At 38.5% G+C, this 26505-nt stretch overlaps 1 protein-coding gene and 1 long non-coding RNA gene across 2 annotated transcripts in view; one reads left to right on the forward strand and one right to left on the reverse strand.

Moving 5' to 3' along the window:
* The window catches only part of PIP4K2A (phosphatidylinositol-5-phosphate 4-kinase type 2 alpha), a 100250-nt gene extending 77428 nt beyond the window's left edge, over positions 1-22822 (forward strand). Inside the window, exons 5-10 of the mRNA XM_085227278.1 lie at positions 2832-2978; positions 5714-5752; positions 14574-14687; positions 17801-18044; positions 18744-18847; positions 20549-22822. Of these exons, the coding sequence (XP_085083404.1) occupies positions 2832-2978; positions 5714-5752; positions 14574-14687; positions 17801-18044; positions 18744-18847; positions 20549-20629 (729 nt within the window). The 3' untranslated portion in view covers positions 20630-22822. The remainder of the gene's footprint in view (positions 1-2831; positions 2979-5713; positions 5753-14573; positions 14688-17800; positions 18045-18743; positions 18848-20548) is intronic.
* Positions 20953-26228, reverse strand: LOC109368209 (uncharacterized). Its single transcript, XR_014884214.1, has 2 exons — positions 24315-26228; positions 20953-23069 (listed from the first exon to the last, which is right to left on the reverse strand). It is a non-coding gene; the product is annotated as an uncharacterized LOC109368209 (long non-coding RNA).
* Between the last annotated feature and the right edge of the window lie 277 nt (positions 26229-26505).

Raw genomic sequence — 26505 nt, forward strand, 5'->3', positions numbered from 1 at the left:
CACAAATGTCACATTTTGCCTCCTCTATGATGCAGATATGGGGGATTGATAGTTTGAAAGGTAGGAAGTTCTAGACCAACCTTGTAGATTCTGAAAGCAAACAGCATGCATCCCTCTTTCTTTTGCCACTCCACCAGAATAGGAAATGCTGTCATGGAAAACACTAAAATCATTTTAGGGGCTTTTCTTTAACTTGCAGTGGCACGGAGTCTACACAGTTGTCACTGAGTTGGAGTAAATGGCTGCAGTATGTGATCCTCTTTGGGAAGGTCTCTTAGTGATCTGCAGTAACATAGCCAAGTCCTTTTTTGCCAGATAAGGTGCAAATACTAGCAGAGTGTTTCATGTCTAGTCACATGGACTTTTCAGAAGACTTGTTAGCAAAATATTAAAATGAAACAACAGTGTTGGCAGGTGACTAATGACAATTTACAAATAGGATTTAAGCTACTCTCATTAGTTGCCTTTCCCCGTGGCTCATATTAAAGAAGAGTTTGGGAGGTGGCTGTATGCTGCTAACCAAGGGATTTGTTTTATGCTGTTACAGGAGCCTGTTGTCCATATTCTTTGCTAAGGGCCTTGCTGTTTTACAGGTGGTGATGCTCAGCACCAGCAAGGTTAATATCAGAAGAGTTAGCAATATCTAGCATTGAAGAGACAATTTAAGTGTCAAGACTGTGTCCTAGCAGCTGGTGGAAAGGTAACTGGATGGGCAGGGATTAGCCTGGTCCTTGAGATGCCCAGGTCTGTTCCTTCATGTGGCACACACTCCATAGCTCTTTTGCATCTCAGTTCCTTACCTGGAAAACTTGAATAACAGTTTCCCTTGTACTGCACAGGAATTCAAATTCCATAGGCAAGAGCTGTAACATTAGAAATGGATGGGATTTTTTAAATAATTGAGTGGCATGAAATTCTGTGACAGTAAACTCTTCTTGGAAGGTAGATTCGTTTTATCATCATTGTAGAAACAAATCATTGTAGAGAGGAAATCATTTAAGGAGTGCTGTTATGAGAACAACCCTTAACACCTTCTAAAGCATTAGGAAGACATCAGCCTTTAGGATATATGCCAAATGCTTGATATTTATAACCATGTAAGCAGTGCAGCCTGAATAACAGGGATTACTGTTTTAAATACGTTTTCTGCAACCTTCACATTAAGGGTTGTAATTTCTCTTTATGATCAGATCTTTAGGAAAAATTACTGGTGGTCAAAATGAGCTGTGTATCTGATACACAGTCCTGTGGCCAGAAATCCTTTAACGCAACAACTCTACTTCAGTATCTGTTAAGAACAAGAGTGTTTGTCAGATGCAGAATGATAATCTTTGTGCACTCTTAGTACTGAAATTGCCTTTGTGGCGATCAGGCTGCTTTGCATTTGGGGATTTGAGCTCATAATGCTAGACTGCAGCATCCGTGGCTTGTATATGGGTTGTAACCTCCAATAAAGCTGTAGGGCAGACAGAAAATGTTGTTATAACCTAATCTGTTAAAGCCTGAAGGGCTGGTTAGTCTAAATTTTATTCTATTCACAGCTAGTAGTTTTAAGCTTTGTTGATCGCTCACTTTGGTTCTTGCCATAGAAAGTTGTTTGCAGGGTGCTGAAATCTTCCTTAAAATCTGTTTTAGATTTTTGCCATTTAAAAAAGGAAGGTCTGTATTGGTCTGTGCTGGTTCCAATGTAACATTATTGAAAGAAATTCCTTAAAGCTAACAGAGCCAAAAGTTGCAAAATCTTCAGAGTTCTAAGAACTTTGGTTGTATTATTTGTCATCAAATACTAATTACCTTTGTCAAACAGTTCTAATGGCTTATTCTTTCATCTTGTTCTATAATCTCTTGTATTTTGATGTGATGTATGCTAATAACAGATCACTTTGGCACACACAAAAAAAAAAACAGAGGTTACAGTATTCAAAATAATTTAAAAGTTGTTCTCCATTAAGGGCTTGAATTTTTAAATTTTTTGGTACTTGGTAATAACAGAAAAAGGAAAGCTGTTGATGGCTTTTCTACTTCATTGTGAAGCTGAACTTTTCCTTGATTCCACAAAATTGCTGTGAATATGTTCAAGTAATACAGTGTGGACATTTTTATTGTAAGAATAAATATTCATTCAATACTTCTCATCTTCAAGGTAGTCTGTACTTGGATTGCTGTTTCCTCTGATGGTCACTCAATAGTACTTTGAACTGTTGTCTAAAAGGCAGATGATTTAAATTTAAAAAAATATACAAGGTCAGGCTTCAGGTGCACATGGTGAAACTTTCCAAGCTTGACAGCATGTTCGTAATGTAACGTGGCATCCTTAAGGAAATGAAGGTATTCTTAAAAAAAGGTCCTTGTACGTCACTGCTCAGCTCTGAGCAGCAAAGTGCTGGGAGACAGTTGGTGGTAATAAATGCCTGTTGCTTGCGACAGCACCATAAATGGTCCTCACGTTGAGAATGGAGGAACAGATTAAATAAGGGATAACTAAAATGCAGTATTGTGTCGTTTGAAAAACTATTTCTGTTTTGTTTGACGCCAGTACCAAGTACACGTGAGGTGCACTTTTGGACCACAAAAAGGGACTGATCTGTGACACAGAGTCTGCTCTCCCAGTGACGTGGTCTGTAAAAGTTGCAAGTTAAGCAGTTCACAGTTTTATTTTTTAAATGCAGGGCTTTGTTTTGGCGTGATTTTTCAAAGGGTTGTCTCCACCCAAATATATGTTTGATAAGTAGATGTGTTGTTTCTGGTTGTTTCGTCTTTTAAAATCTGTTAATACAAATTTATATCCTGTATATCCATCCTCATTCTTGTTTTTTCTTTTGCTTCTGCAGTTTATTGTGGAATGTCATGGGAACACGCTTCTTCCCCAGTTTTTGGGCATGTACCGGCTCACTGTCGATGGAGTTGAAATATATATGATTGTTACAAGGAATGTGTTCAGCCATCGTTTATCTGTTTATAGAAAATATGATTTAAAGGTGAGAAATAACTGCAGATAAAATAACTGACAAAGTAGCTGAAAATCTTCAATGTAAATGCTAGATTCTGCTGTTGATTGAAGATTGCTCAAAATTTTAACGAATTTAAACCTGTGTTATATAATAATCATGATGAGCTGGTGTACTTCTGCATTAAGCTTAGAAAAGCTGAAAAATGATTTTATAGAAACTACAAATTTTTCTGTGTTGTGCATATTTTAAATGGAGTGATTTTACCAGAAATATTTGTTACATATAACTAATGGCTAAGGGTGAAACACTTCACACAAGAAAAATAAGAATTCTGCTTACTGAGGCTTTTCTCAGCATTATGGAAGGCCACAGCTGACTGTGTAGAGGACTTACATAAAATGACTACATGACGTCATTATTTAAACCAACAAAATGCTACTACAAAGTATATCACTTCTACAGAAGTTTCATATTTCCTTCTACATTTTAAAAATAGTTCTGAGAAAAAGAGAATTGCTCTTAAAATACAGAATTTCTTCTGTTGTTACCATAAGGTGTGTTTTAGTTTTGTTCTAAAATGTAATTTCGCTGATATTTAATATACAGCACTTAGAATAAAGGCCTGAAATACATTCGTAGTCTTTCTACATAAGGGATTATTTTTATTTCCTCCATAAGGTCTCCCTTAGAAACCTACTTCTTTCTAATGCATTTAATTTCTGTGTTGAATCACTACGTGCATCTGCATACTTATTTTAAGATATTTATTCAGCTCTATATTAAGAGGTTTGTAATGCTATATATTGCAGCAACCATTCCTAGGAATTCACCTAGAAACTGCTTATATAGTTGACTGAACCTCATCTGTGAGAACTGATTTCCTGACTGTTGACTTAATGGTTTTTAGTATTTGGCAGAGCTTACAGAAGAAAGATGTTTTTAATTTTGTTTTTGCTCTTCTTTGAATTTACCCTCTCAGATTTTAGCTGTTTTTCATTTGAAATATCCTAGTTGATGCATGATGTGACTAGTGCAGAAAGCTACTATTCAATCATAAGCTGCCTTTTTTTGGAGGATTTTCTCCAAAAGTGCCACTAAGAATGAGTGACCAATCTCATACCTGAATGGGTAATGAGTAACTTCCAAAAATTTGAGAGAACTACATATATTTTAGAGCATCATAATGACAATATGCATTAAAAAATGGGACAAAAGCACAATACCAAAAACCAAATAGCATATAATATATTATTATCATTGGTCTAAGCAGCACTGCATTTGCTGCTGCTTACCTCTGTGAATGCTTCTGTACACTGTTCAGTTTGTCCAGCTAGGCAAAATTGCCTTAAAGATAAACTTCCCTTGCAATTTAAATTCAGCATCAATGTCATATTATTCTTGAAAATTACTGCCCCCCAGCATATGCCTAATGACACTGCCAAGATTATAAAGAGTTTTTTCTTAATTTCATTGATACAACATCTGCAGTTACAGGTTCAGGCTCCATTTTTTGTAGGTATTTCTGACAGCAGCTTAGACAAAAGTCTCCACTACAGATCAGCATAGGATTTCAAAGGTATTTTCCTGTCCACTGAGACTTTTTCTTAAGATTACCTCAATGTTAAACTTCACAACCTCCAAAATTTTTACTATTGCAAATCCTTTTTTTCCTTATTTGGTTTTCTGCTGATCGTTGTCCAGACCCAATAGTTCTGGAGGTAGGTAGAGCACAGAATACGCTATAAGTAAATCAGTAAACTAAAGTATCATAGACTTTTGTTGGAGTTCTTTATCAGCTAACAATATAATGAAATGAAATCTCTGCTTTCTGGACTGTACATAATACTGAAGGTCTGCTGTCCATTTATCTTTTCTCTCTGTTCTAAGTTTTCTCTGCAGACAACAAAACATGATATAAAAATGTGTAGTTGTGAATTCTTACATTCTTTAAAGTAGTGTAAACCCACTCAAGCACTTCTTTATCCTTCCAACAAGACAGAGTTGATGTACTAATCTTTCAATATCCATTGCTTACCATGTTACTGTAATGAAGGCATAATTATGGCTACTATTTATTGCAGTGCTGTTACCTGATAAACTCTGAATACCTACAGGTGTGGTCCTGCTTCATGAAATTTGTAAAGAAATATATACAGCCATTTTTTGGTCACCTCCAGCTTATTCAGAAAGTCTCAGTCATTAAAAAAAAAAGTATCTCAAAATACCCATTATGCTGTTGGTAAACACTGTAAATCTTTTGAATCCACTGTTGATCTCATCTCTTCTTTTGACTTCATGTTGCTGTGAGGTACACTGTTCTTGTTTGTACTTTGTGATCTTTTTTTTTAAATATTTGTATGTACCTATATTGTGTGACATCCTTTTTAAATGTGTATTATGTTTGCCCAAGATATATAGAATAGGCTATCCCACAACTATGCATCTAAATTGGTACAGAAAAGTCAGAAGTCTCCAAGCCAACTGAGCTTACAAGGTTGTCTCAGAATTAGGACGAGACGTGAGGAAGAAATCCCTATCAGTCACAGAGACAATAGGTACAGAGCATTTGAGGATTTACTCCATCCTTCTTCTCACATGATAGATCTTCTTCAAGAGATGACAGAAGTTTAAGACATTCCACCTCCTGTATCACCTTCTTAATTTCAAAGGATGCGGTTCATCCACTTTTGACCTGTTATCGTAAAGTTTTCAAATTAGTTTCTGACATATGCACATTTTTAGATCCATTTTTTCTGTTTCAGGGCTCTACTGTGGCTCGAGAAGCCAGTGACAAAGAAAAGGTATGGTGCATTTCTGTTTACTTTTCAGTTATCTAAACTGCTAGCCAGTGTCAGGACAAGCATAATCAGTGCTGTTCTGCCCCTTTTCTTTGTTTTCTGTCATATTCTCCCGCTTGAGTTCTACCTTATTCCGTCCTTTATCTTTCCTGTATTTACTGCAGACCTTTGACTGTTGGTTTGCAATGGTGTTGAAATTCCAGAGGTAAGTGAGCCACTCGTCTGCCTCCTCCTTTTCCTTTTTTCTCTTCTCTTCTTAGTTTCTTCAGGGCCTGCCCTGTGGTAGGAAAACATCAGGAACTTCATTCTCTTCCTGCTTCTTCATCTTCTTTTTCTTGCTCTTTAATATAAAGATTTATGGACACAGATTTATGGAACTATGTGACGGGCACTACTCCTATTGTAAATGTAAAAATGAACCAAACCTCGAATTGTGATAACCATTGGTTACGTAAAGTTTGTTCAAACAAGCCAACAAGCTGACAGGCATGGACATACATAGGTGTAATAAGAGTGAGTAGTCTCCTTCAAATTCTATAGCTGGAACTTTGCTCTAAAAGAAAGTTGGTCACTTTGTTTTTCTCCATCTGCAACTTGAGTTCATTTGGAAAATTGAACATTCTCAAAGTGTTCTTTGAGGTTCCAGTGAAATATAGTGGCACTTGAGGTTTGTCTGAAGATTCTGCAGATAACTGAAAGTGGAACATAGTCTCCCCATTCTGTAAGACTTCTTAGATTTCCAAACTTGAGTGGTCTAGGAACTTGTGACGCTAATTTTCCTAAGTTTTCCATAATTCTTCTGAATTATGCTGTTGCATAAGATCATTCAGCAATTTGCTTTAAAGACTTCATTTTGTTTTATCCCAAAATTCCATTCCAATCACTTGTTTTTATCCTAAGCATTAGTCATACCATACCAGCCTCTCTAATTCTTCTGTGAATCGCACAACTGCAGTAAGGAGTAAGGGGCATACACTAACTGTCAGTGATGCATTTCTACCTGCAAGAAACACTCTGTGTGCTAAGTTTTTCCACTTCCTCTTAAGGTTGGCTGAACACTTAAAATTCTTCCAGCGGTATGCAACTAAGATGTCACAAATGTCAGTTGCCATTACAGTAATCTGCATTAGCTCTCTTTTTCTGTTTTGGGCCCTTAAGATCATTTCTTGAGTGGTCTTCATTCTTTTCTTGTGGTCTGTTTTTGGTCTTGTTTAGTAGCACAACTATAATGTTTTTATAACAAAGATACTAACTCTTCAGGTATCTTACAAATGATACCCAGTGTCATTGAAAGCCTCTGCTGGTAGTGCTGAAAGTGATGGAAATGAGAAGGGCAAATTACTCGGATGTGACTGCTTCAGATTACAATACTAATGCTTGGAATAATGTAAATATTACTAATATTACACATTTAGCTCTATGAGAGATGATGCTATGCAGATATTTGGTGCTTATGTTTTTGAGGAGTTTTAGGAATATGTCTCAAAATCATAATTAGATAAATCATGATACACTGATGATATAGAGTTAGTAACTATATAACTAATTACTATATAACTAGCAAGAACTTGAAAGAATCACTAAATTCTGTTGTCATGCAAGTCCATGGCAAAATTGTTACTGAAACTGATTATAGCTGATCTGCAACAAAGCTGTTTAACTATATAAAAAAATTATTCTCCACGTATAAAACATGAAATTTTAACTTCAGCAAGACCAGTGACAAAATTCCTATCAACTTCTGAATGTCTGGAGCCTCCTCCTTTATTTTGCATATTTATATGAAAGCTATATAAAAATTGCTCCCTCAGATTCTTCTTCTGATCTTCTAAGTTTCACACATCATATTCTTTCCAAATGCATTTGATTTCTTGGAGACAGAACTACATGAAGCCTATTGAGCTGTATTGCAGACAGTCTCTGTCTGTTAGAACAGACTCCTACTACTCATAATTCAGCAAAGAGGTGATAAGCTACCGCTCAGAACAAACATTTCTAAGCAGGAAAATGAATTGGGTAGACTGCTAGCTTCATAGAGGGAACAACATTGTATAAGCTCTTTGAGAATCTGGCAAGGAAAAAATAATATTTTTCTTATTACGTGCTTTCTGTATGCATTTTGAAATCTGTCTTTTGGTCTGGAAAGGGTCAGAAGAATACACAAGTATCTTCAGTGTAGGAATTTGAAACTCTAGGTTCAGATCTTAATTGTGATCTTAATCTGTCCTGCAATAGGAATTAATTTCCTTACGTAAACTACTCAACTTATCTTTAAAGAACTGTTTTTAAGCTTGAATGTGTTGGTGTATGAATAGACAAAGAAGGTTTGGTTTCTGAAGCGATATAAGCAGTACTAAATATCTGCTACAATGAGATGTATTTCTGCATGTGTGTCACTGGACTGGGGACCTTGAGAATTGCATTGAAATCTAGTAAGTTCGAAAAAACAGTTCTGAGTAACTGAACAAAAGAAAAAAATCTCAGATACCTGTCTGGTGGTGTAACTTATTAGCTAACATTTAGCCAGGGGCAAATTAAAACATCAATTTATTAATATCACCCTGCAATGACACTATTAATAATAGAATCCCAATTAACAGCAATGTTAATTAATTACTTACTGTAGGATACCCACTGCTATTCATATATGAAAAACAGAAAAGTAATAAAAGGCAGTAATCTTTTGGTGCTAAAATATAAGGTTAAAAATGTCTGGTCATGCTGTAGGTTTTAATAAGCTTTTAAGTAATTCATGTTTAATTTCAAATGCCAGTATTTAAAGTAATCAAATGGTTTTCAGAATGTCAAACATAATATGTTGGCTTTCTTTACAGCTGTGGAATCCAGAAAACAGTAAAGTGGATCTTTCAGTCACTTTCTAATGAAGGTTGCAAATTTTAAATAAATTACTCTGAAATGACATATCTGGATAAAATGGTGACTTTCTTGACACGTTTTCCTATTAAAATACTCTTTGTTACTTAGTTAATAACTAAGAACCAATCAATTACGCAGAAAAGATTTATTGGACCATAAAATAAGAAATCGGGGGAAAAAAGGTATTTTTCTATTTTATTTTGGTAGTGTGGAAGAGATACGAAGATTCAAGGTTAAGGTTTTAGGAAGAAAAGCTTGTTGGATGACTCTTAAAATGCCTGAATGTTACTTTCTGTCTTATTCTCAGTTTATCTTCCATTTGACTGTTTTCAACTGTTTAATATCCTAACATATTGATGATAAGCTCTGAAACTGTCATTTCAGTGTTTTATGGTAATCAGTGTGGAGACAAGCTCCATCCCTTAGATTTCACCTTAGCACACAATTCTTCTCATTTGCATTGTAAGTGATATTTTTAATAATAAAGTCATCACTTTCTTGGCAACAAATATCATAACATGCACTTACAGATGTCTTGAATTTAAAAAGAACAGTATGTTTCAACAGTTGTCAAGTTCTGACAGCTGCTCCTTTATTTTTTTTAGTCTTTAGTTCCATCTTAAAAAAAAGAAACCTTAATAGTGGGCATTTTCTATTCATTCCTTGGACAATTTTGCCCTCTTAAGTGAAACAAGGATAATGCAGAACTCCCGTGGTGGTCTGTCTGCTCATAATTATGCTGTACTTTCAGTATGACATCAAATTAGCGGTTCCAGCTGGGAGTACTTGTAGTTATAAAGAACTTTAGGATGTTGCTAGCGAGTGAACAATTCAGAAATTTCAAGAGGCAAATAAAGCCTAGGTGATGTGAAACCTATCATATTTCATCTTTCTTGTAGAATTTCATAGAATGATAATGATGTCTTTCAGTTAATACCAAATGGGTTCTGTTACTGTCTCTGTGATATGTGATTTTTGACAAATAAGCATAAACACATAAAAAGACAGTAAATACAAGACCTTAGCAACAAGTTTACGTAGTCTTTAAGTAGGTAAAATTTGATTCAAGGCAGATCATCCCCAAAGCTTAGAATTTTTTCCTGCTGTTCTAAAAATGCATTTTTTACTTATTTCTTTTAATGATTTCAACTTGCTTGTTTGCCAATCGCGCACAACAGATATGAAGCATGACTTCTGTTTCTTTGTGAAATAAATCTCAAGTTGACATATGCAAAGATCATAACTTTCAAATCATCACACTGCCATGCATTGCAAAATAACAGTAAATATTCAGAGTTCAGATTCCTGTTTCAACACTTAGCCTTCATATGACACTAACCCATGACTGTTTTTTAAGCAAATCACTATTTTCCTGTTGACTGATGGGTGGGTTTTTGGTTTGGTTCTGTTTAAAAGCCTGTATTCTCTGTGTTAAAGTGATTACTTTATTTTTTTCTTAAAGAGAATCTTGGTCTTGCATTTTATGTTTCATGTTCATTTTGCAGCTGGAGAATATTCACTATAGATATAATTCTGGATGCATTTTCCTGATCACAAGTTTTTAGCTACTACTTCTGTACGTGCTTGAATAATTTTTAATCCATCTACACTTCCTTGCACAATCTTTTGTCCTACAAAAATCTGTCTTGTACCTTCTAAAACCTTTTCAGCATTCTCTCTCAAACCCCAGTTTTGAGGTTGCACCTTTATCTTCACTGCCATTTACAATCCCCTTATGCCAAATACGTAGGACCTTGTTTGGTCAGAAATGCCTGCCCAGGACAAGGCAGATTGTACAGGAGAGGTTTGGATTCTGCTTCCATAACCAGTGGAGGAGAGCAGCTCCCATCTCCAGACTTCCAAAGGAGATTCTAGTTATTCTTTCTTCTTGTAGATCTGGTGCCTTCAAACTTTTGAACTCAGTTCAAAACCACCTGTGCCAAACTACTGCAAATAAATTCATAATATCCTTCTTTTAAAAATGCTGCCTTCCATGTATGAGTTTAAAGTTAACATCACTTTTTTAATTAAAAAAAAAAAAAAAAAGTAAAAAGTGAATGCAAGACGATCACTAAGAAAAGAAGCCTAGGGTGCAGAACTTAATTCTTGGCAGATATTGTACACCATTTTCAAAATGTATAAACTGTCAGCCTGGTTCTGCCAGCACTTAGCTGTGGGAATAAGGTGGCTGGTGACTAGTTCCAAATGAAAACATTTCCATGCAACGTTTCTCCCACAGCCTACTCTTTGCCTTTGCTAGGTGAGAAATTGCTGTCAGGTTGTGAAGTTAGTTTTCTTGTTTGTTTGTTTGTTTGTTTGTTTTTTCCCTTCTTCAGTCCAAGAATTATTCTCTAACTTAACTGTCCTACAGCTGTTTTATCAAGCTTCTTCCAAAATGTCAGCATTAATACCATGCTGTGATTGTTATACTAGGTCATAATGCAAAAAATCCTTTTGGAAAAAAAAATATACTAGTTTTTCATTTTAACAAATTAGGATAGGATGCTGAATTGAGATTCATAAGACATCTGCAAAAACTATATCCATGTCCATATAGAAATGAAATTTCACCTCTGATTCTTCGCAGTAATTTTAGTTTTTGAATCTGGTTTTGTGTATCCTGTCATCATAGTCCAAAAAATAAAAAAGCCGATTTCATTGCTTTTCAGACCTCTCAAAGACAGTAAAACCTTCTTATCATTAAAGTTGTCTATAACCATGACAGACTTCAGAATGTGAACCTGAAGTGTGTAAATAGCATGCTTTTGTAATAAATAGATCCTCCATATTTGTAAAACTACTGTGCCTTTCTTGCATCTTTAAGTAGGGGATTAAAAATGATGGAAGTGGTTCAGAAAGAAAATCTATTATTAATTTAGTGGAAGTAGTTAGATGTTCATCTCCTGTGCAGCTCTTAAAATATTTAGTTCTTTAATGATAGTAATATGTTCATTATAATGAATTACATTCTGGGAGAATCTTTTTTCAACAAGGATTTTGCTTCATTGGAAATATTTGAGACTTCATTAAAAATTAATCATATCAATTATTTCATTAAAGCGAAGTCTCAATTTTTTTATTCAGATAGTGTTTCAGACTGCCACAATGTGGTTTGCTTTGTATTTATTTCAGTGCATCAGTATAAAATGTTCGTATTTGAATTTTTCAATGTGAACACATACATTATGAATGTTAAGTAACTACTAGAGCCACTCCTGGTTGTATATGTCAGAGGTTTTAATTCCTAAATCCTCAAATAAATTCTAAGCCATTAATTTCAGTAAAATTGCCTCTAGAATTGCTACTAGTGCTGGCTGTCATTAATAATATTTGGGATTAAAACAGTATCCTAGGGCTGTTCTAGGGCTTCAAGTAAATATGGGGTGTGATACTGTCTAGTACGTAAGAAAAAAAGACACAGAAAGCTTTGTCTGGAAAGAGGTAGAAGAAAGAATGTAGGCTGGGGGCATCATTCACATAACATGGTGAGAGCAACCACCAGCATGTAGCTTTTTTGCTCCAGTTTCTTATATTGCAACTGCTACTTTTATTTCTTGCTCTTTTTGTTTCCATGCATCAGTGCTGGCTTTTAGTTCATGCTTGTGTTTGCCAAGCCTTCGCTGCTGTGGGATCTGGGTGAGGAAACGTGCCCTCAGACAAAACCTGCAGGGTGTTAAGGCCTGGGAGTGCTCAGCATTGCTAGCTCAGTTTTATTGAAAGTAGCTCCTGCCTGGCGCAGCAGGGCCTGCCGTGGACCCACATGTTGTGTCTGAGCCATAGGCACATCCTTCTGCCTTGCCTCCCCCAATCTCATCCAGCATTGATAGGGTTTTTTTCAGTGTCGATGGGCTTGTTTCGCTTTAACCACTGCCTGGTGTCATCTTCTACTGGGACATCTGGGCGCAAACCTAACTCAAGATGAGGACTTTTTAGTGACTTTGGTGCTAGCTGTGGAGGAGCATGGTTTCTGCATTCTTTTCATTAGTATCTCAGCCTCACTGAATTCATCCAAATCCTTCCATTCTTGAACCTCCCACACATCAGATTCCATCGCTGGCCTTGGCAGCATCCCTACATCCCAGCCCGCCCCTGCAGAACCAGCCCTCCTTTGTGGGGTTGTTTGTGTGTGACAGGAATGCTTATCTGAAATTCCCCCTGCTCCTTCTCGTCCTAAACTTCTTGTTCAGTAGGCCAGAAAGAAAATCGATGGTGTCATACAGCAGTAACCAAATCACTGCTGGCTTTAGGAAGCATCTGTGGCACCTGTAAGGGAAGCACTTCAGGACTGCTCACCCGAGGAAGCAGTGCCCTAAGCAGGGGCTTTCCTTTCATGTGAACTTAAAATTAGAAAGCCTCTGGAGCAGCACTAGACGGTATCTTAATACATCACAGTGTTCTAGGTACAACGTTGGTAGTGGTTCAGAGCAAAAAGGCTTGGACTTTAGTTTTTTCCAAGGTTCGTAAGTATTGGGATGCAATGAATTTAACAGATTCATAACGAAATGTTGGGGGCAGTAACTAGGTGATAACAGTTACTTCTCTAAACAAACGGAGCAATTCCTAATTTCCAAGTCCAAGAAAATAAATTTAAAGAACTGGAGAGCTGGGCATTTTGGCCACTTCTGTGCACAGCCCAACAGCAGGAAAAGCTTCTGCCCCTTGGGAAGATGCATGAAGGCACTGCAGGGTCTGCTGTGACACTTGTATTTTAATGTTGTGCCTTCCAATATGTGTGTTTCAGAGAAGAAACAGAAGATTCAGAGATCTTCTCCTTACTGTGTTGTAGAAAGAAAATAAACTTATAAAAAGTACTGTCTTTGGTAAAATTACTGCTTACTGCTTATGCTGGTGGAGGATATTCCAGTGGGCTGGTGTTAGCTGCTTTTCATTCCTAGTGGGAGGACTTGCAAATGAGGATTAACACTCAGGTGTTCTGCGACATTTCTTTGTAAACAAAGCCTTTTCTTCCCTAATGTTTATTAGAGATGAGGGCAGGGAGAAAGGCTGAATGGGCAGAATTTTTCAAGGCTCTGTTTGTAGAAGCTATGATTACTTCTGGGTCACTTGACCAAATACCCTGGAGGAACTATTTTGTCATCTGTTTTCTTGGTTGGGTGTTTCTTTAAAGCAAGTTTTCAGTCATTGCCCTCTGAAAACAGCCCATTTGAGGGTCTTAGTACTAAAACTAATGGTTACTGCAGTGCTCATGTGAGAGTTTCTGGCTTTCCTTAGTGCTGTTGCAAATCACTTCATAGGAGAGTTAAAGGTGAAGATAATCAACTAATGCTCCAATATCAAGAATATTTAATTATGTATTTAAAAGGCAGCATTCTTCTCTGGCATTCACCACTTCTAAGCAGCATTGCATAATTCATGTTCACTTGATATTTTATAAACAATTATTTGGTATTGGGCACTTAGAAACATTTACAGTAGCTATGTAAAGCGTAATCCAGTTTGGCTTGATCTATAAGCTCTGATGCAATAGCACTTCATTATGAGGTATAGATTGTGTCTCAGCTTCACTTACTGTCACTTTGACAAATGATATCTTGGAAGAAGTATGGACTTGAAGGTTAGATGCAAATGAAGTATTGAGTTTGATATTTTGTCTTAGTTAAATTTACTGCATTCCCAGAGAATGTGTACCTTCTAGGCTACTCACAGCGTGGGTAAGCAAGGGAAGAGAATTTCTGCTTGCAGTTGTGAGCAGCTGCATGCAGCGGAAGCGTAGTTGCTCTCACTGAGAAGTGGTGGGGCTTTCAGCTGTGACAGCTCACTAATGCCCTCTTTTGGGCCTTCGAGAGCCTTCCACATTTTGGGAGGTTTGAGGGTTCAGCTCCTGGTGGGGCTGGAGAAGCTTTTGCTCTGGACCCATTCTGAACCATCAACTGCACTGCACTTCTGTTTGTGTTCTGACTCTTACAGCAATTTTTGTTTATTTTAGGCCAAAGAGCTGCCAACATTCAAAGACAACGATTTTATTAACGATGGCCAAAAGATTCATATTGATGAAAATAACAAAAAGATGTTCCTTGAGAAACTCAAAAAGGACGTTGAGGTAAGAGTGCACCTGTTCAGTTCTTTGTTGTTAAAATGTGTGGCAAATTGGAAATAGCTCAGGAAAGCATACGTGTAATTCATAGATGAAAACTCTTGATCTGTAAGCACTGTCTGTTTTAAATGAAACATAATTTAAACTTTCAGGAGTTGATCACTGCTTTTGCTGATGTGATAAATGGCTTGATGCCATAGTTGGTTGCCATGCTTTATCCCTGCCTTGATGATGTGATGTAAAAATGATGGTACTACTTAGTGCATAAGCGCTTTACAAGCATAGTCCTTCCAAATGCCTCCAAGAGAGAGGTGAGTATTGCTGGTTGTTTTACAGGTGGAGGTACACTAGGACTGCCTGATGTTAGCTGGAGCCATGTGTGGACTGTAGTCTGTAACAGATAATGTAAACTTCCCTTACTCACAGCTGTGCATGCTCTATTTGTTTCATTTTAGTAATCCAGTTTTAGATTATGCTTAGTATCACAATAGTGATACATACAGAAATCTCTATGTACCAGGTGGACTCATTAGCATAGGTCTTACGAAGTTGTAATTGGCTGAGTATAGTCTATACCTACTAGAAAAACATTAATATACAAATTTAATGTCATACTTACTATGATTGACTTAGCCAGTCAGCAAATAAAGAAAACTAAATTTGGGGCTAATTCATATAACTTGACTTCAGTTTCTATAATTCAGAATATTATCAATAAATGCAATATTTTGCAATCCCTGTACTTAAAACCTAAAATCTGTTTCTGCTTGTTGGAGGAGACCTGATAGCAGATTGCCCCTGGGACTTAATGAGACTTTCAGCTACTTCTATCAGGATGGCTATGTGAACTGACTTGACTAGTTTTTCAGATCTGTATCTGAGTGTTGTTCAGAAGCTCAGTAGTTGTACAAAATACTGAAGACTTAGAACTTGCAATGATTTGCTTTTGAAGAAATGTAATTTCCCATTGTCATAATGATGAGAAATTTATGATGATGGTAATTATGAAAACAACAGTACTTTGTGAAATATCAGTATATGCTTCTTTTATATTTGGAACATTGTGCTAAAAAATTGCTCTGTTGATGTCACAGCTCTAGAGATAGGTTTATTTGAACTAAATTTTAGTGCTCTTTAATGTAGTGCAGTTGCTGACTAAAGCTTTTACTTTAAGTAGGTTGCAGACAAGATCTTAAACATGTGCAATGAATATAGAAGATACTTTATTGCTGCAGAAGGTGGATTGTGTGCTATCTTTTACATCATTTACTGGATTGTAAATACAAGGGCAGAATCCAGAAAATATCTTGAGAGGCCATGTTTTATGATTTTGAAATGTATACAGAGTATTGTTAAATATACGAAGACCACTAGCGTGAAGTGGTCTGACACCTCATTTTAATAAAATCAAGCTGTTCTTCAGCCTGTTTTGCTTTTACTGGTTCTTCTGCCCTTGCTAGCTAACTAATAGTCTACATTTTTTACCTGGTCTTGGATGCAGATTTTACGCAGTGAAGAGAAATGCATGGCACTTTGCATAAAATTGTCTCATGAGAAGTATTTATAGTCAAACTGTGGAACAGAATTCTGAAGAATATGACTTTATATCCATTCTTTTTGTCATTAAATGTTTTTTGTTGTTGTTGCACTGTGTTTCTCTTATAATTGTCTCACATCCCTTTCCTTTATTCAAACAAGCGCATTATAATACCTACTGCTCTTGTAGTAATATCTGTTGCTGCTGTTCTGATGGCCTCTTGTCCATGACTTTTCTCAGTTCATTCCTGCCGCATTTTCCTGCCACCTCATTCCACTGAAACTGTCCTGAGAACAATCACATAAGGATATTTTTTCCGCTTTAAATCAGATGATCTTTACTTGTGCTTTCACAAAACCCTTGTTCTTCTAATTACCAGTTCGCTCTTCTTCCCAAGGGTCTGTCCTCTTTCTTGTAATTTTTTACCATTATTGGTAGATTTTTCTCCTCTCTCTTGATATTTATCAAACACCTTAATGGCTTCCACTTCTCCACTTTCCACTCCATTTCCTTTGGTCAATTTCATCTGTTCTTCTTGTATATTATTGTATATCTTCTCTTCCAGTCTTGTGAACGATCTTTTGCTTTATTATACTGAAATGGTTAGAAACCAACTTCTTCTTTCTTCTTAAGCGTCTTCTCAATCTCACTTTTCATAATATATTTCTAGCTCTTCAATTCAGAGTCATGTTAGCTATGATTTGCTCTCTCTTCTCAGAATCAGGATTTTACAAACTTGTTTTCTTATTCCTTGATGTTTTCACACTCATCTCATTACTCCCTACCACTATTCCAAAGTCTGACCAAAATCCCTTCTCTGGTCTGCTCTAATTTGCATTTTATAGCCCGTTAGTTTTTCTAAAAGCTTAAATGATTTGTATTTTCAGGTTCTCTCCGTGTGTATCATAAGCAGAGGTTCCAGAGGTTCCTGCTATGGCAGCTTCACTCCTTGAACCGTTAATCCCTTGTTCTTGATTTTGTAACATTTCTTATTTTCATCTTCCTCTTTTCTCCCTTCCTTACACTGTTCCTATCAATTGAAATAACAGTTTGTCTACACAGCAAGTACATTCATTTCCCAGCTTTCTTCAAACTCCCATCTTTAGCCTTGATTCAAAGATGTCCTTTCATTCACATTTATGTTTTGCTTATGTGACTTGAATTCTGAAGAGAGTGTGGCATCGTTTCATTTCTTCATGATGTAAAACTTCACAGCATTTCCCTTGCAAGGATATTTAAGCACTTTTGCATGATTCTGTAATAAGGCTGAGAAGGAAGTGAAGGGGCAGACGTGGCTGCAGACCATGGCTTCCCATGTGCTGGTGTAGTTACCAGAATAACTCTAACTGGAACACTGCTACAGTGTCCTAGGGCTTTTTAGTATAAGTTGCAAGTGACCTGCAGCTATCACTACATCTTAATAATTAAAAGTCTTTCTTTGCTAGCTTTATCACTTAGTCCTCCGCTTTCTTAGAAGTGCCCGTTTTTTCTCAACTGATGGCATCTTTGTAACTTCTCTTATTTGAAAGTGGAGCTTACATTTTTCTGTGATACTGATAAATTGCTTATTATCACTTTCTAGTTCCTTGCTCAGCTAAAACTCATGGACTACAGCTTGCTAGTTGGAATTCATGATGTTGAAAGAGCTGAACAGGAAGAAGTAGAGTGTGAAGAGAATGATGGAGAAGATGAAGGTGAAAGTGATGGGACACACCCTGTTGGAACTCCTCCAGACAGTCCAGGCAATACACTGAACAGCTCGCTGCCTTTGGCTCCTGGGGAATTTGATCCAGCTATTGATGTTTATGGAATAAAATCTCATGAAAGTAAGTAGTAATAAACATTTGCATGCTAAGATGTTTTGATTCTTACACTGGAACCCAAACATCTTCACAACAATATTAAGGGAAAGTTACATTCACAATATAAATTTGCTGTGTGGAAGAGGAAATCAGTTGTTCTTTGGTGAAGCAAAAAGCAAAAGGCATCTGTGATGCACAGCTTTGTTACTGAACATATTTCTCAGATATAGTGATGTGTGGGGATGGGTGCAGTCAGCTTGCATACCTACTGCACAGTCAGCTCAGGTTCTGAATTAGCTCTTCAGACATCACAGTTCTCAGTGGCTGTTCAAGACAGGAGTGTTTGTTGTTGTTTTTTTTCATCAGCATTTACATTAATAAATATGTAGCTTCATTCATAAATAAAATACTCTTTTGCTGACTCAGAAGCACTGCCTCTCATATAAAATTTACTTTTTCCTTGTTTGTTTGTATAACTATGAAGGAACTTGAATTCCACATTAAGTGAGCAATAATTCCTATTTCTGTATGCTGGGGTTTCACATTACATATAAGTGCATTTAAACTTTCACTTAGGAATATCTTGAGCCTGCGGTCTCTACAGAACTCTGACTGACATTACCCTCCCTGAGCTGTTGAGTGATCCTAAAGAAGGTTCCTTTGCTGGAAGGAGAAGGCATGATTGAACTGTCATTCTCACTTTCATGTACTTGTCCTTTGCAGGTGCACCTAGGAAGGAAGTATATTTTATGGCCATTATTGACATTCTTACTCATTATGATGCAAAAAAGAAAGCTGCCCATGCTGCAAAAACAGTAAAGCATGGGGTAAGTGTTTTCTTCCTCTGATTTATACTTCTGCATTTTTCTTGTGTACTGATAGAACACAGTTCAAGAAATCTGTGCAAAGGAGAGAGATTGTTTTTTTCCTAGTTTCATATGTGATAAGACAGCACAGAGTAACTTATATACCTTGCATACTAAAGCTTCCTCTTCAGCTACACACATTTTTGTTATCTATGAAGAAGATCAATGAGGCACTGCCCCTTTAGGGCTTTGTCCTACATGAGTGGGATGTGTTTTATACTTGCAGACAAGCTGTTCACCAGGCACTTGTATTAGCTTACAGCTCAATGGAAGCTGCTGTGAATCTTACTTCTGATATGGGACCCTGGTGATGGTTTCATTGTTGGGTACAACCTGCTGAAAGTTAATTCCTCAGCATATAATGTGTCTCACTTTAAAAGATTTCTTGGGAAAAAAAAAAAAAAAGTTCAATTTGCAAGATTAAGTATAAAATGTACATGTTAGATACTTGGATACCATTCAGTGAAGGCTTGTATTTGACTGCCATGAATTTCTTTATTTTTGACTGAAACTGCTGCTGAGCAGCAGACACCAAAGAGTTATGGCAAAGCAGCCCAGTCTTCCAAAATAAAGATTTGTATTTTCCATTATCACTGTATGGTGATTTGAGGTCAGAATTTACTAAGCTCATTAAAAAGACCATAATGATTTCTGAAGCTGGGGTCCCTCCTCTGAGAATCAGAGCACTGTGGATGGTTTTAATCAAAGAGTTTGGGTTTTTTGAGTTTCCAATAGAAGGTGACTTAGAATGCCTAGCAGTGAGAGCCCTGGACAGGCTTGCAGTACAACGTGCTCATTACTTTCTCCATTCTAAAAGCACTTGAAAGTCGATGCAGGCCATATGCAGCCATTAGCTGGCAATTATTAATGAACTTTAAAAAAAAAAAACACCAAAAAAACATACTTCTGGCTTAAATTATGGACAAATCTATGTTGTGAATAACAACTATGATTACTAAACCTTACTAGGGAACATGACATTCGTGCGACCATTTTGTTTTCTTTCACTGCTTGCATCCCCAGCCACCTGACACTGAAGGTGGTTCTGTAATGGCATGCATTCTTTTCCTTTCATGAAATGAGGAAGATGTAACTGTGGTTAAGGCTCTGAAAATGTCCAGTAACAGTCTGAATGAAACTGTGACCTCTCTGAAATAGTAGTTGTGCAGCTGATTTGGGGAGTCTGGGTTTAAATGTTGGAAAAAATGTGTCTCACTGTTCCCACGTATTCCAAAGCAGATGAGTTAGCATTCAGATAGCCGTGTGCATCAGCCAAGTGGGGACACATCAGGTCCAAATGCAGTAGTTCAGTCTTCTCTACAGGAAGATGCTGCTGTTCAAGAGATAGGAATCTGTGAGTAGTGTGCTTAGGTGTGAGCAGTGGAAATTGTATAGGAGAATGAAACACAACGAAAGTAAAGAGGAATAAGGAAAGTAAAGAATGCCATTCAGAACCGGGAGGCAGATACTGTGGATGCCCAACATACCTATACTGGTGTGAAGCCTAAAAAGGTGCCCTTCGTGTTCTGCCAGAGGGTTGATGACTGTGTGTGTGTCTGGTTTGAGACCACAAATTAATCCATCACGGTGCTGCTGGTGACAGAGCATCCACTGAACACTGCTTCTTCCTTCTTTCCTCTTCCCTCTCCATCCTCTATTTAGGCCGGTGCAGAAATTTCAACTGTTAATCCTGAACAGTATTCAAAGCGCTTCTTGGACTTTATTGCCAACATCTTGACGTAACCCCTCATGTCACAGCGGACAGACACGAGACCTGGGGACAGCAGCAGAGACTACAAGGGTAGGGAAAAAGGAACTCAGAGAAGCGCTCATCTTGCAGAAAGCAACCCCTTTGTTTACATCTGCTGGCAAAGATGACTGAAGTGGGGTGGAATACTCGCTTTAACAGCTGCCTGATATTCCCAGCATAGTTCTAGCTATTTCTGACTCTTTTGTGTGTGCAAAAAAACAAACATTAAATTAAATAAATAGAACAGCTTACTCAGAGTGCACTGTGACAGTCCCACTCTGACGCTACCAGCCGAAACGGAGCAACTGAGCAAAGAGGCGTGGGGTGGGGGTGGGGAAAGTAAATGCATGTTAAATCTACAATATTGATAGCAAATTGTAAACTGTGGATCAGTTTATTTTTTGAACTAAAAGATACGTGACAGTATTCATGACGGTGATGATAATAATAAAAACCTTACTGCGAATGTTACACTCACACCGTGCACACTGGCACTCCTTACAAACAGCACTGCAGCAGTGGACCCGTGGTGCCGGAACTCTTCCCATCAGGTTTTTGCAGTTGGGGGGTTTTTTGTTGGTTTTTTTTCCCCTTTCTCCCATTTCTTCCTTTTCCTCCGCACATCGCATCGGACAGTCCGTGCTCTCAGGCACCAGGAGCTGATGTCTCCTACCTTACAAAGAGCTAACGTGTAACTCATGCTGTGCGTACATTTTTGCTACCGTGAACTTACATTAAGGGAAAACCTTGCTTATTTCACTTTGTTACCCGAAGTTTTTATTTGTTTTATATTCTTGCCATATAGGAACTAATAACGTTACAAGTGGAAAGAAGCTTATCTGAAGAAGTGCAGAGTTCTGGGCAATAGTAGCAGAGTCTCTCACCCACGAGACGTGCGCACAGATAGAAACTCCATTCTCTTGTAATTTCATGGGAATTTGAAGTTCGGATGCTTACATTGTACTGCTTAAACGGCAGTATTTTATTATAGATTATCCCTCTAAAAATTAACCCCAGATTTTACTGTTTACATGATTAGGAAAGCAGGGATATTTCTGAATTTTAGAGCTGTGTACAATATATGACTTTTAAGTTTACATGTAAAGTTATTTTGCAGTACAGATGAAGTATGTTTGTCACCCTCCAAGCGTAACGTGCAGCCATGTACTACGGTGAATGTCTCACTCACGTCCCTGGCAGACTGTTACAATAAAATGAGGAAGGATATTGCAGAGGGATTTTTCCCAAGGACGTCTTTTATCACCAAAACGACCTGTCCTGCCGTGTACTCAAATCTGATTGTACAGTGCGTTGCCTAAAACTGTGCTGATCATGTTTAACTTGTTTAAAATTTTTAAACAATGACATTGTATTTCTGCTCTTCTTGTATTTTTCCCTGGAAGATTCCATGCTTGAAAGACAAATTTACATATGCTTAAAGTTTATCTACTTATACACTGTGCTAAAGCTGTGCCTTTGAAATTTCTTTATTGAAATTGTTAGATTTTGTAGGCAATCTAAAGGAAGTCAAGCCCTCCCCATCATCATTTCTAACAGAGATCAGGAGTGCCAGCATGCCTTCTCCATTACTAACATCAGTGCTACTCAGCCTGCACCTGTGCATAACGTACATTTTACTTCTGAGGAGCCTATAGATAGCAGCCCATCACACTCTTTGGTGGCCAAAGGCAATGCTATCCCTGTTGCTGTGTACTAATTCTTTTCTCCTTTCCCCTGCCTTCCCTACAGGATTTTTTGTTACGTTTGACTTAGTGATGTCTGCAGCACTGTAATGTATGTGTATACTTTTGTATTGTATGTATTTAAATAAGTTGGTACTGTGGCTTGATTTTGTTGTCCTTTCCCCTATTCTCCCGTTGTCTGCATTTATCACCAGAGTTTCATTTCCTGTGGCTTCCTGAAGCGCGAGGCCGCAGCAAGACCCTGAAGTCAAAATGAGGTACACATACGTGGAGTAAATGTTCCATTGCGGCCAATCACTGTACATTTTTAGACCATTTTAGAAATGTACCCTTTTTGTCTGTGTAGCAGTTTTGTCACTCATTATTGTTGATAAACTGTTTATTTGGACAGGGCACGGAAGTCGCATTATTGTATATGTTAGTGCTTAGACTACACTCCAACCATGAGCAAGGCTTTATAAAATAAAGCACTTTGATGACTCACTAGGTAATTCCTTTGGTCTCGTGTTTCAGCCGCTTCTGCTCACTTACAGACTAATTTTGGATGTTAAAATGAATGTGTAGTCAATACCATAAGGCACAATCAGGAATCTTTTCATTTGATTTTACCCTGCTTCTTCCACATGTATGTAAATGGCTTGAAATGTTTCACCTTTGCGTTCTGTGTTTGGGCTGTGCTCCAGAACAGAGGTTTGGTAGCGACGGCTCAGTGGGTGAAGTCCTGGTCTTACTACAAAAAAAGGAAAATGTCCTACAGTTATCAAAGGATGGAAAGACTGGCAGAATTTGTCAACACATGTAAGGGCTTGAGCTAAGAGTCACATAAAAATACTTGGGAATAAGCCGAGATAATTCCTAGGAGGAGAGGGGGCTTTCTGGCCTGGAATTCCAAAGCTTTGCTCATCAGGCCTCCCTGCACATGAAGCAACCTGTACAGCCCGAAGTGGCAGAAAAGGAAGTTTTGTTCTTTATTCTGACTGACTTAATTTTCTTAATGCATTTGTCACTTTTCACTTCCTTTTGTTTTACTACACAGACATAGCAAGGCAATGTTTTCAGAAATATTTTTACCTCTAAAATACACCCGACAGACCTTAACAATAACATAGACATTCCCCACAGGGAAGGCTGTTGAGAAGCTGTTCTATTAAGAGCAGATGAAGTGATGGGGAAGGGGAGAGAACCCGCTTCTTAATTACTCATTTCATGATATCTCCAGCGTTAGCCCAAGCCTGCATGTCACACGGCTGCTCCAGCTGCTCATGCTGTAGCATGGCCATGCTGCTCCATGACTGCTGCTTGCAGGGTAGCGGGCTGCCTCTTCAGTTCACCATTTGCGCTGCTTCTGCAGCCCTGTGTGGCAGCAGCCCCCAGCTGATACCCACTGCCCCCACTCCAGCTTCTCTCTGCCCATCCTGGTGCTGTCCCCTGCCTGTCCACACAGGTGGGGGTGATGGATACTGAATCTCTCCCTGTGGTTGCTGCTGGGCACACTGAGTGACACACCACTGGCTCCACCGGCAGTCAAAGCGCCTTGGCTTGAGGAGGTGCATGTGTATGCTCCAGCATAGGAAGAGAATATCTTTTCTGATGACATTTTCTCTCCCTCTGACCCAAAGAAAGCAGTGATGGTCATCAGGGTATACAAGCCAATGGGCTCATTAATGCTAGAAGTGCAGAAAAAGAAGTGAAAACTTCTTGAGAACCATATTTTTCTACATATACCGTGTACTGTAAATGTCCAATCTGAATTTCCAGCTTACCCCTTGTGCTCACCCCTCCTTTCCCACTGTGGTAGTGGTCAGCAAGTCCCCACATCACAGGCTTATTACATTCTGATCTTCTCACCCCAGTGTTGTGCAGTGTCTGTCCTCTCTTTGCTATCCCTGCTTCTTGGTGTCTTTCAAACTTCCGTATTTCTCACGTAATGGGAAACGAAATAAAGTGGCTAACATAGAGGAGAATTCAGCCTCACCTCTTCCTTACCATCTTGATTCCTCTGCGGCAGCTGCTGGTGCTGGAACTCAGCGTGTTCCATCTCCTCACCATGCAGAGCAGGGAGCAGCAGCTGTGCAGTGCCAGCAGTGCTGTCTTCACTCTACAGCAACGTGAGCTGCTGCACAGCTACACGCACAAGCGAGCGGCTGAACTGGGGAGCAGCATCTTCAAGTGGCAAAGATGATGTGTGGGAGATTAAACTCACAGTTTAATCTCAAACAACAGCCTTATTAAAAGGCATTAGAAAATGGAAGTGGAGAGGACTTGAAGAGAGAGTTACATCTGTCCCAGAGCAGTTCTGCTGCAGGTGAACCCTGCCAAGAAGTGGGTTAATGCTTACCAGCAAGAGCAGTTCCGAGGGATCCCTCTGCTACCCCTCCCATGCCTCACTTCTCTATCACTGACAGATTTTTTTTTCCTGGTATCTTTCCTGACTGCATTAGAATGATTTAAATCCATTAATATTTGTTCTGTCTACAGTGGACTCTGAGAAGAGTTTGTTCTCTTCCGCCCTCAGTTTCACTCAGTGCAATTCTGCCTTTATGTGCTATACAAGGTAAATATTAGCTTTGGCACATATTATAATGTGAATATCCCCTTTCTTTATCTAATAAAATAATCAACATAGTTGAGCCAGGCAGAATGACCTATATTCTATTTTTAATGCCAAAATCTAAAAAAAATACATAAAAATCACCTATTAAAGTGGTGCTTCTCAATTGCCAGCTACATTTTGTAAAGGGATTACCCATTCTTATTTTGAGAATTTCCCAGTAATCCATTTAGCACCTAATCCCAGAAATGCACAATGATCATTGTTTGAACAGAGCGCGGTGTGGAAGCAGGCACTCAGCTGCTGGCTGCAGTTGTTGCTGTAACTGCAGTACAATGCCAACCTCTTACGGATTTTTTTCCCAAAGCAAATACCATCATCTTTACTTTTCTAATAACATTCTCATTCCCCAGGCTTCTAATCTCATCCCCTCCCCCCCCCAAGTGATAGGACATAACATAATCATCTGCTCCTCAATAATTAAGATAGAAAATGTACTTCTTTGCAAGCTGGCATAAATTCACACCTATCAGTGTCGTGATGATTTTCAGGCATTTCAGTTATTGCCCAATGTGCTTACGTTCATAAAGATCTGCTCTGCTCCCCGTCCACCTGATGAGTTCATACCAACTCACTTAGCTGTGTGCATCTCATTGGAATCAACAGAGCTGTGAGAGCTGGGTGTTTTGCAGCAGTTTCACACTTCCACACAAGACTAGAATGTGATTTAACTTGTTGCCGTTCTCCATTTCCAATATTTCCACTATTTCTTCTTGACTGCATCAGAAGCCCAAGACTGGAGTGCTTCACTTCCTTTCTATGTACTTTTCTTTGCCCCATAAAAAAGCTTTTCATTTTAAGAAAATCTCAGCCATGCATTCTGCCCGCATCCTGCCTGGCATACAGAACTCCACACAGGTACTGGCTGACAGCACCAAAGCCCACACGCCCTCCTCGGCACACAGCTCCCATTTCACTGCGACACGATGCATCCACTTGGCCCATCCATAAGGAACGAGGTTTTGCGATTAGAAGACAGACATGAAAGCTCTGTCAATCCCCTAATGCCCACAGTGATGTGGCCCCATCTTCCCCAGGCGATGGAGCTCCAGTTAGGACTCATAGCCCTCATGGGGAAGGGGCAGCAGACCCACTTACCCACCCCTCCACAGGACACAATGGCCGTGCCATGGCAGAGCAGGGGGAGGCTGACGGCCCTGAGTCACCCATCTGCCAAGCACATACCCAGCTGCAGGGTACGGCCTTGGGCATGTGGAGACACTGGAAGATCAGAACACAAACATACTAAACACGAACTGCACTCCTAAATGAGAGTTTCTGTACTTACAGACTTCCAGAGAGGAGCTGCTCTTCCTCATGTTCCTGTGCAGTAAGCAGGGCTCATTGCCCAAAGTCCCTCCAAAGGGGCAGCACTCCATCACTGAGCAGCTGCAAATTTATTAACGAGAATACTGACAGCATTTGGTCCATTCCTGTCAGACAGCTTGAAAAAAGGAGAGAAAAAAGCCATCAAGCTGTTAATAATCAAATCCCATCACACACTAAAAGTAACAAGCTGTTTCAGCAGGGTGAGGGACAAAGCAAGCTGCACCCC

This window comes from Meleagris gallopavo, chromosome 6 (assembly GCF_905368555.1).
Source record: "Meleagris gallopavo chromosome 6, MGAL_WU_HG_1.1, whole genome shotgun sequence".
NCBI classification, from domain to species: Eukaryota; Metazoa; Chordata; class Aves; order Galliformes; family Phasianidae; genus Meleagris; species Meleagris gallopavo.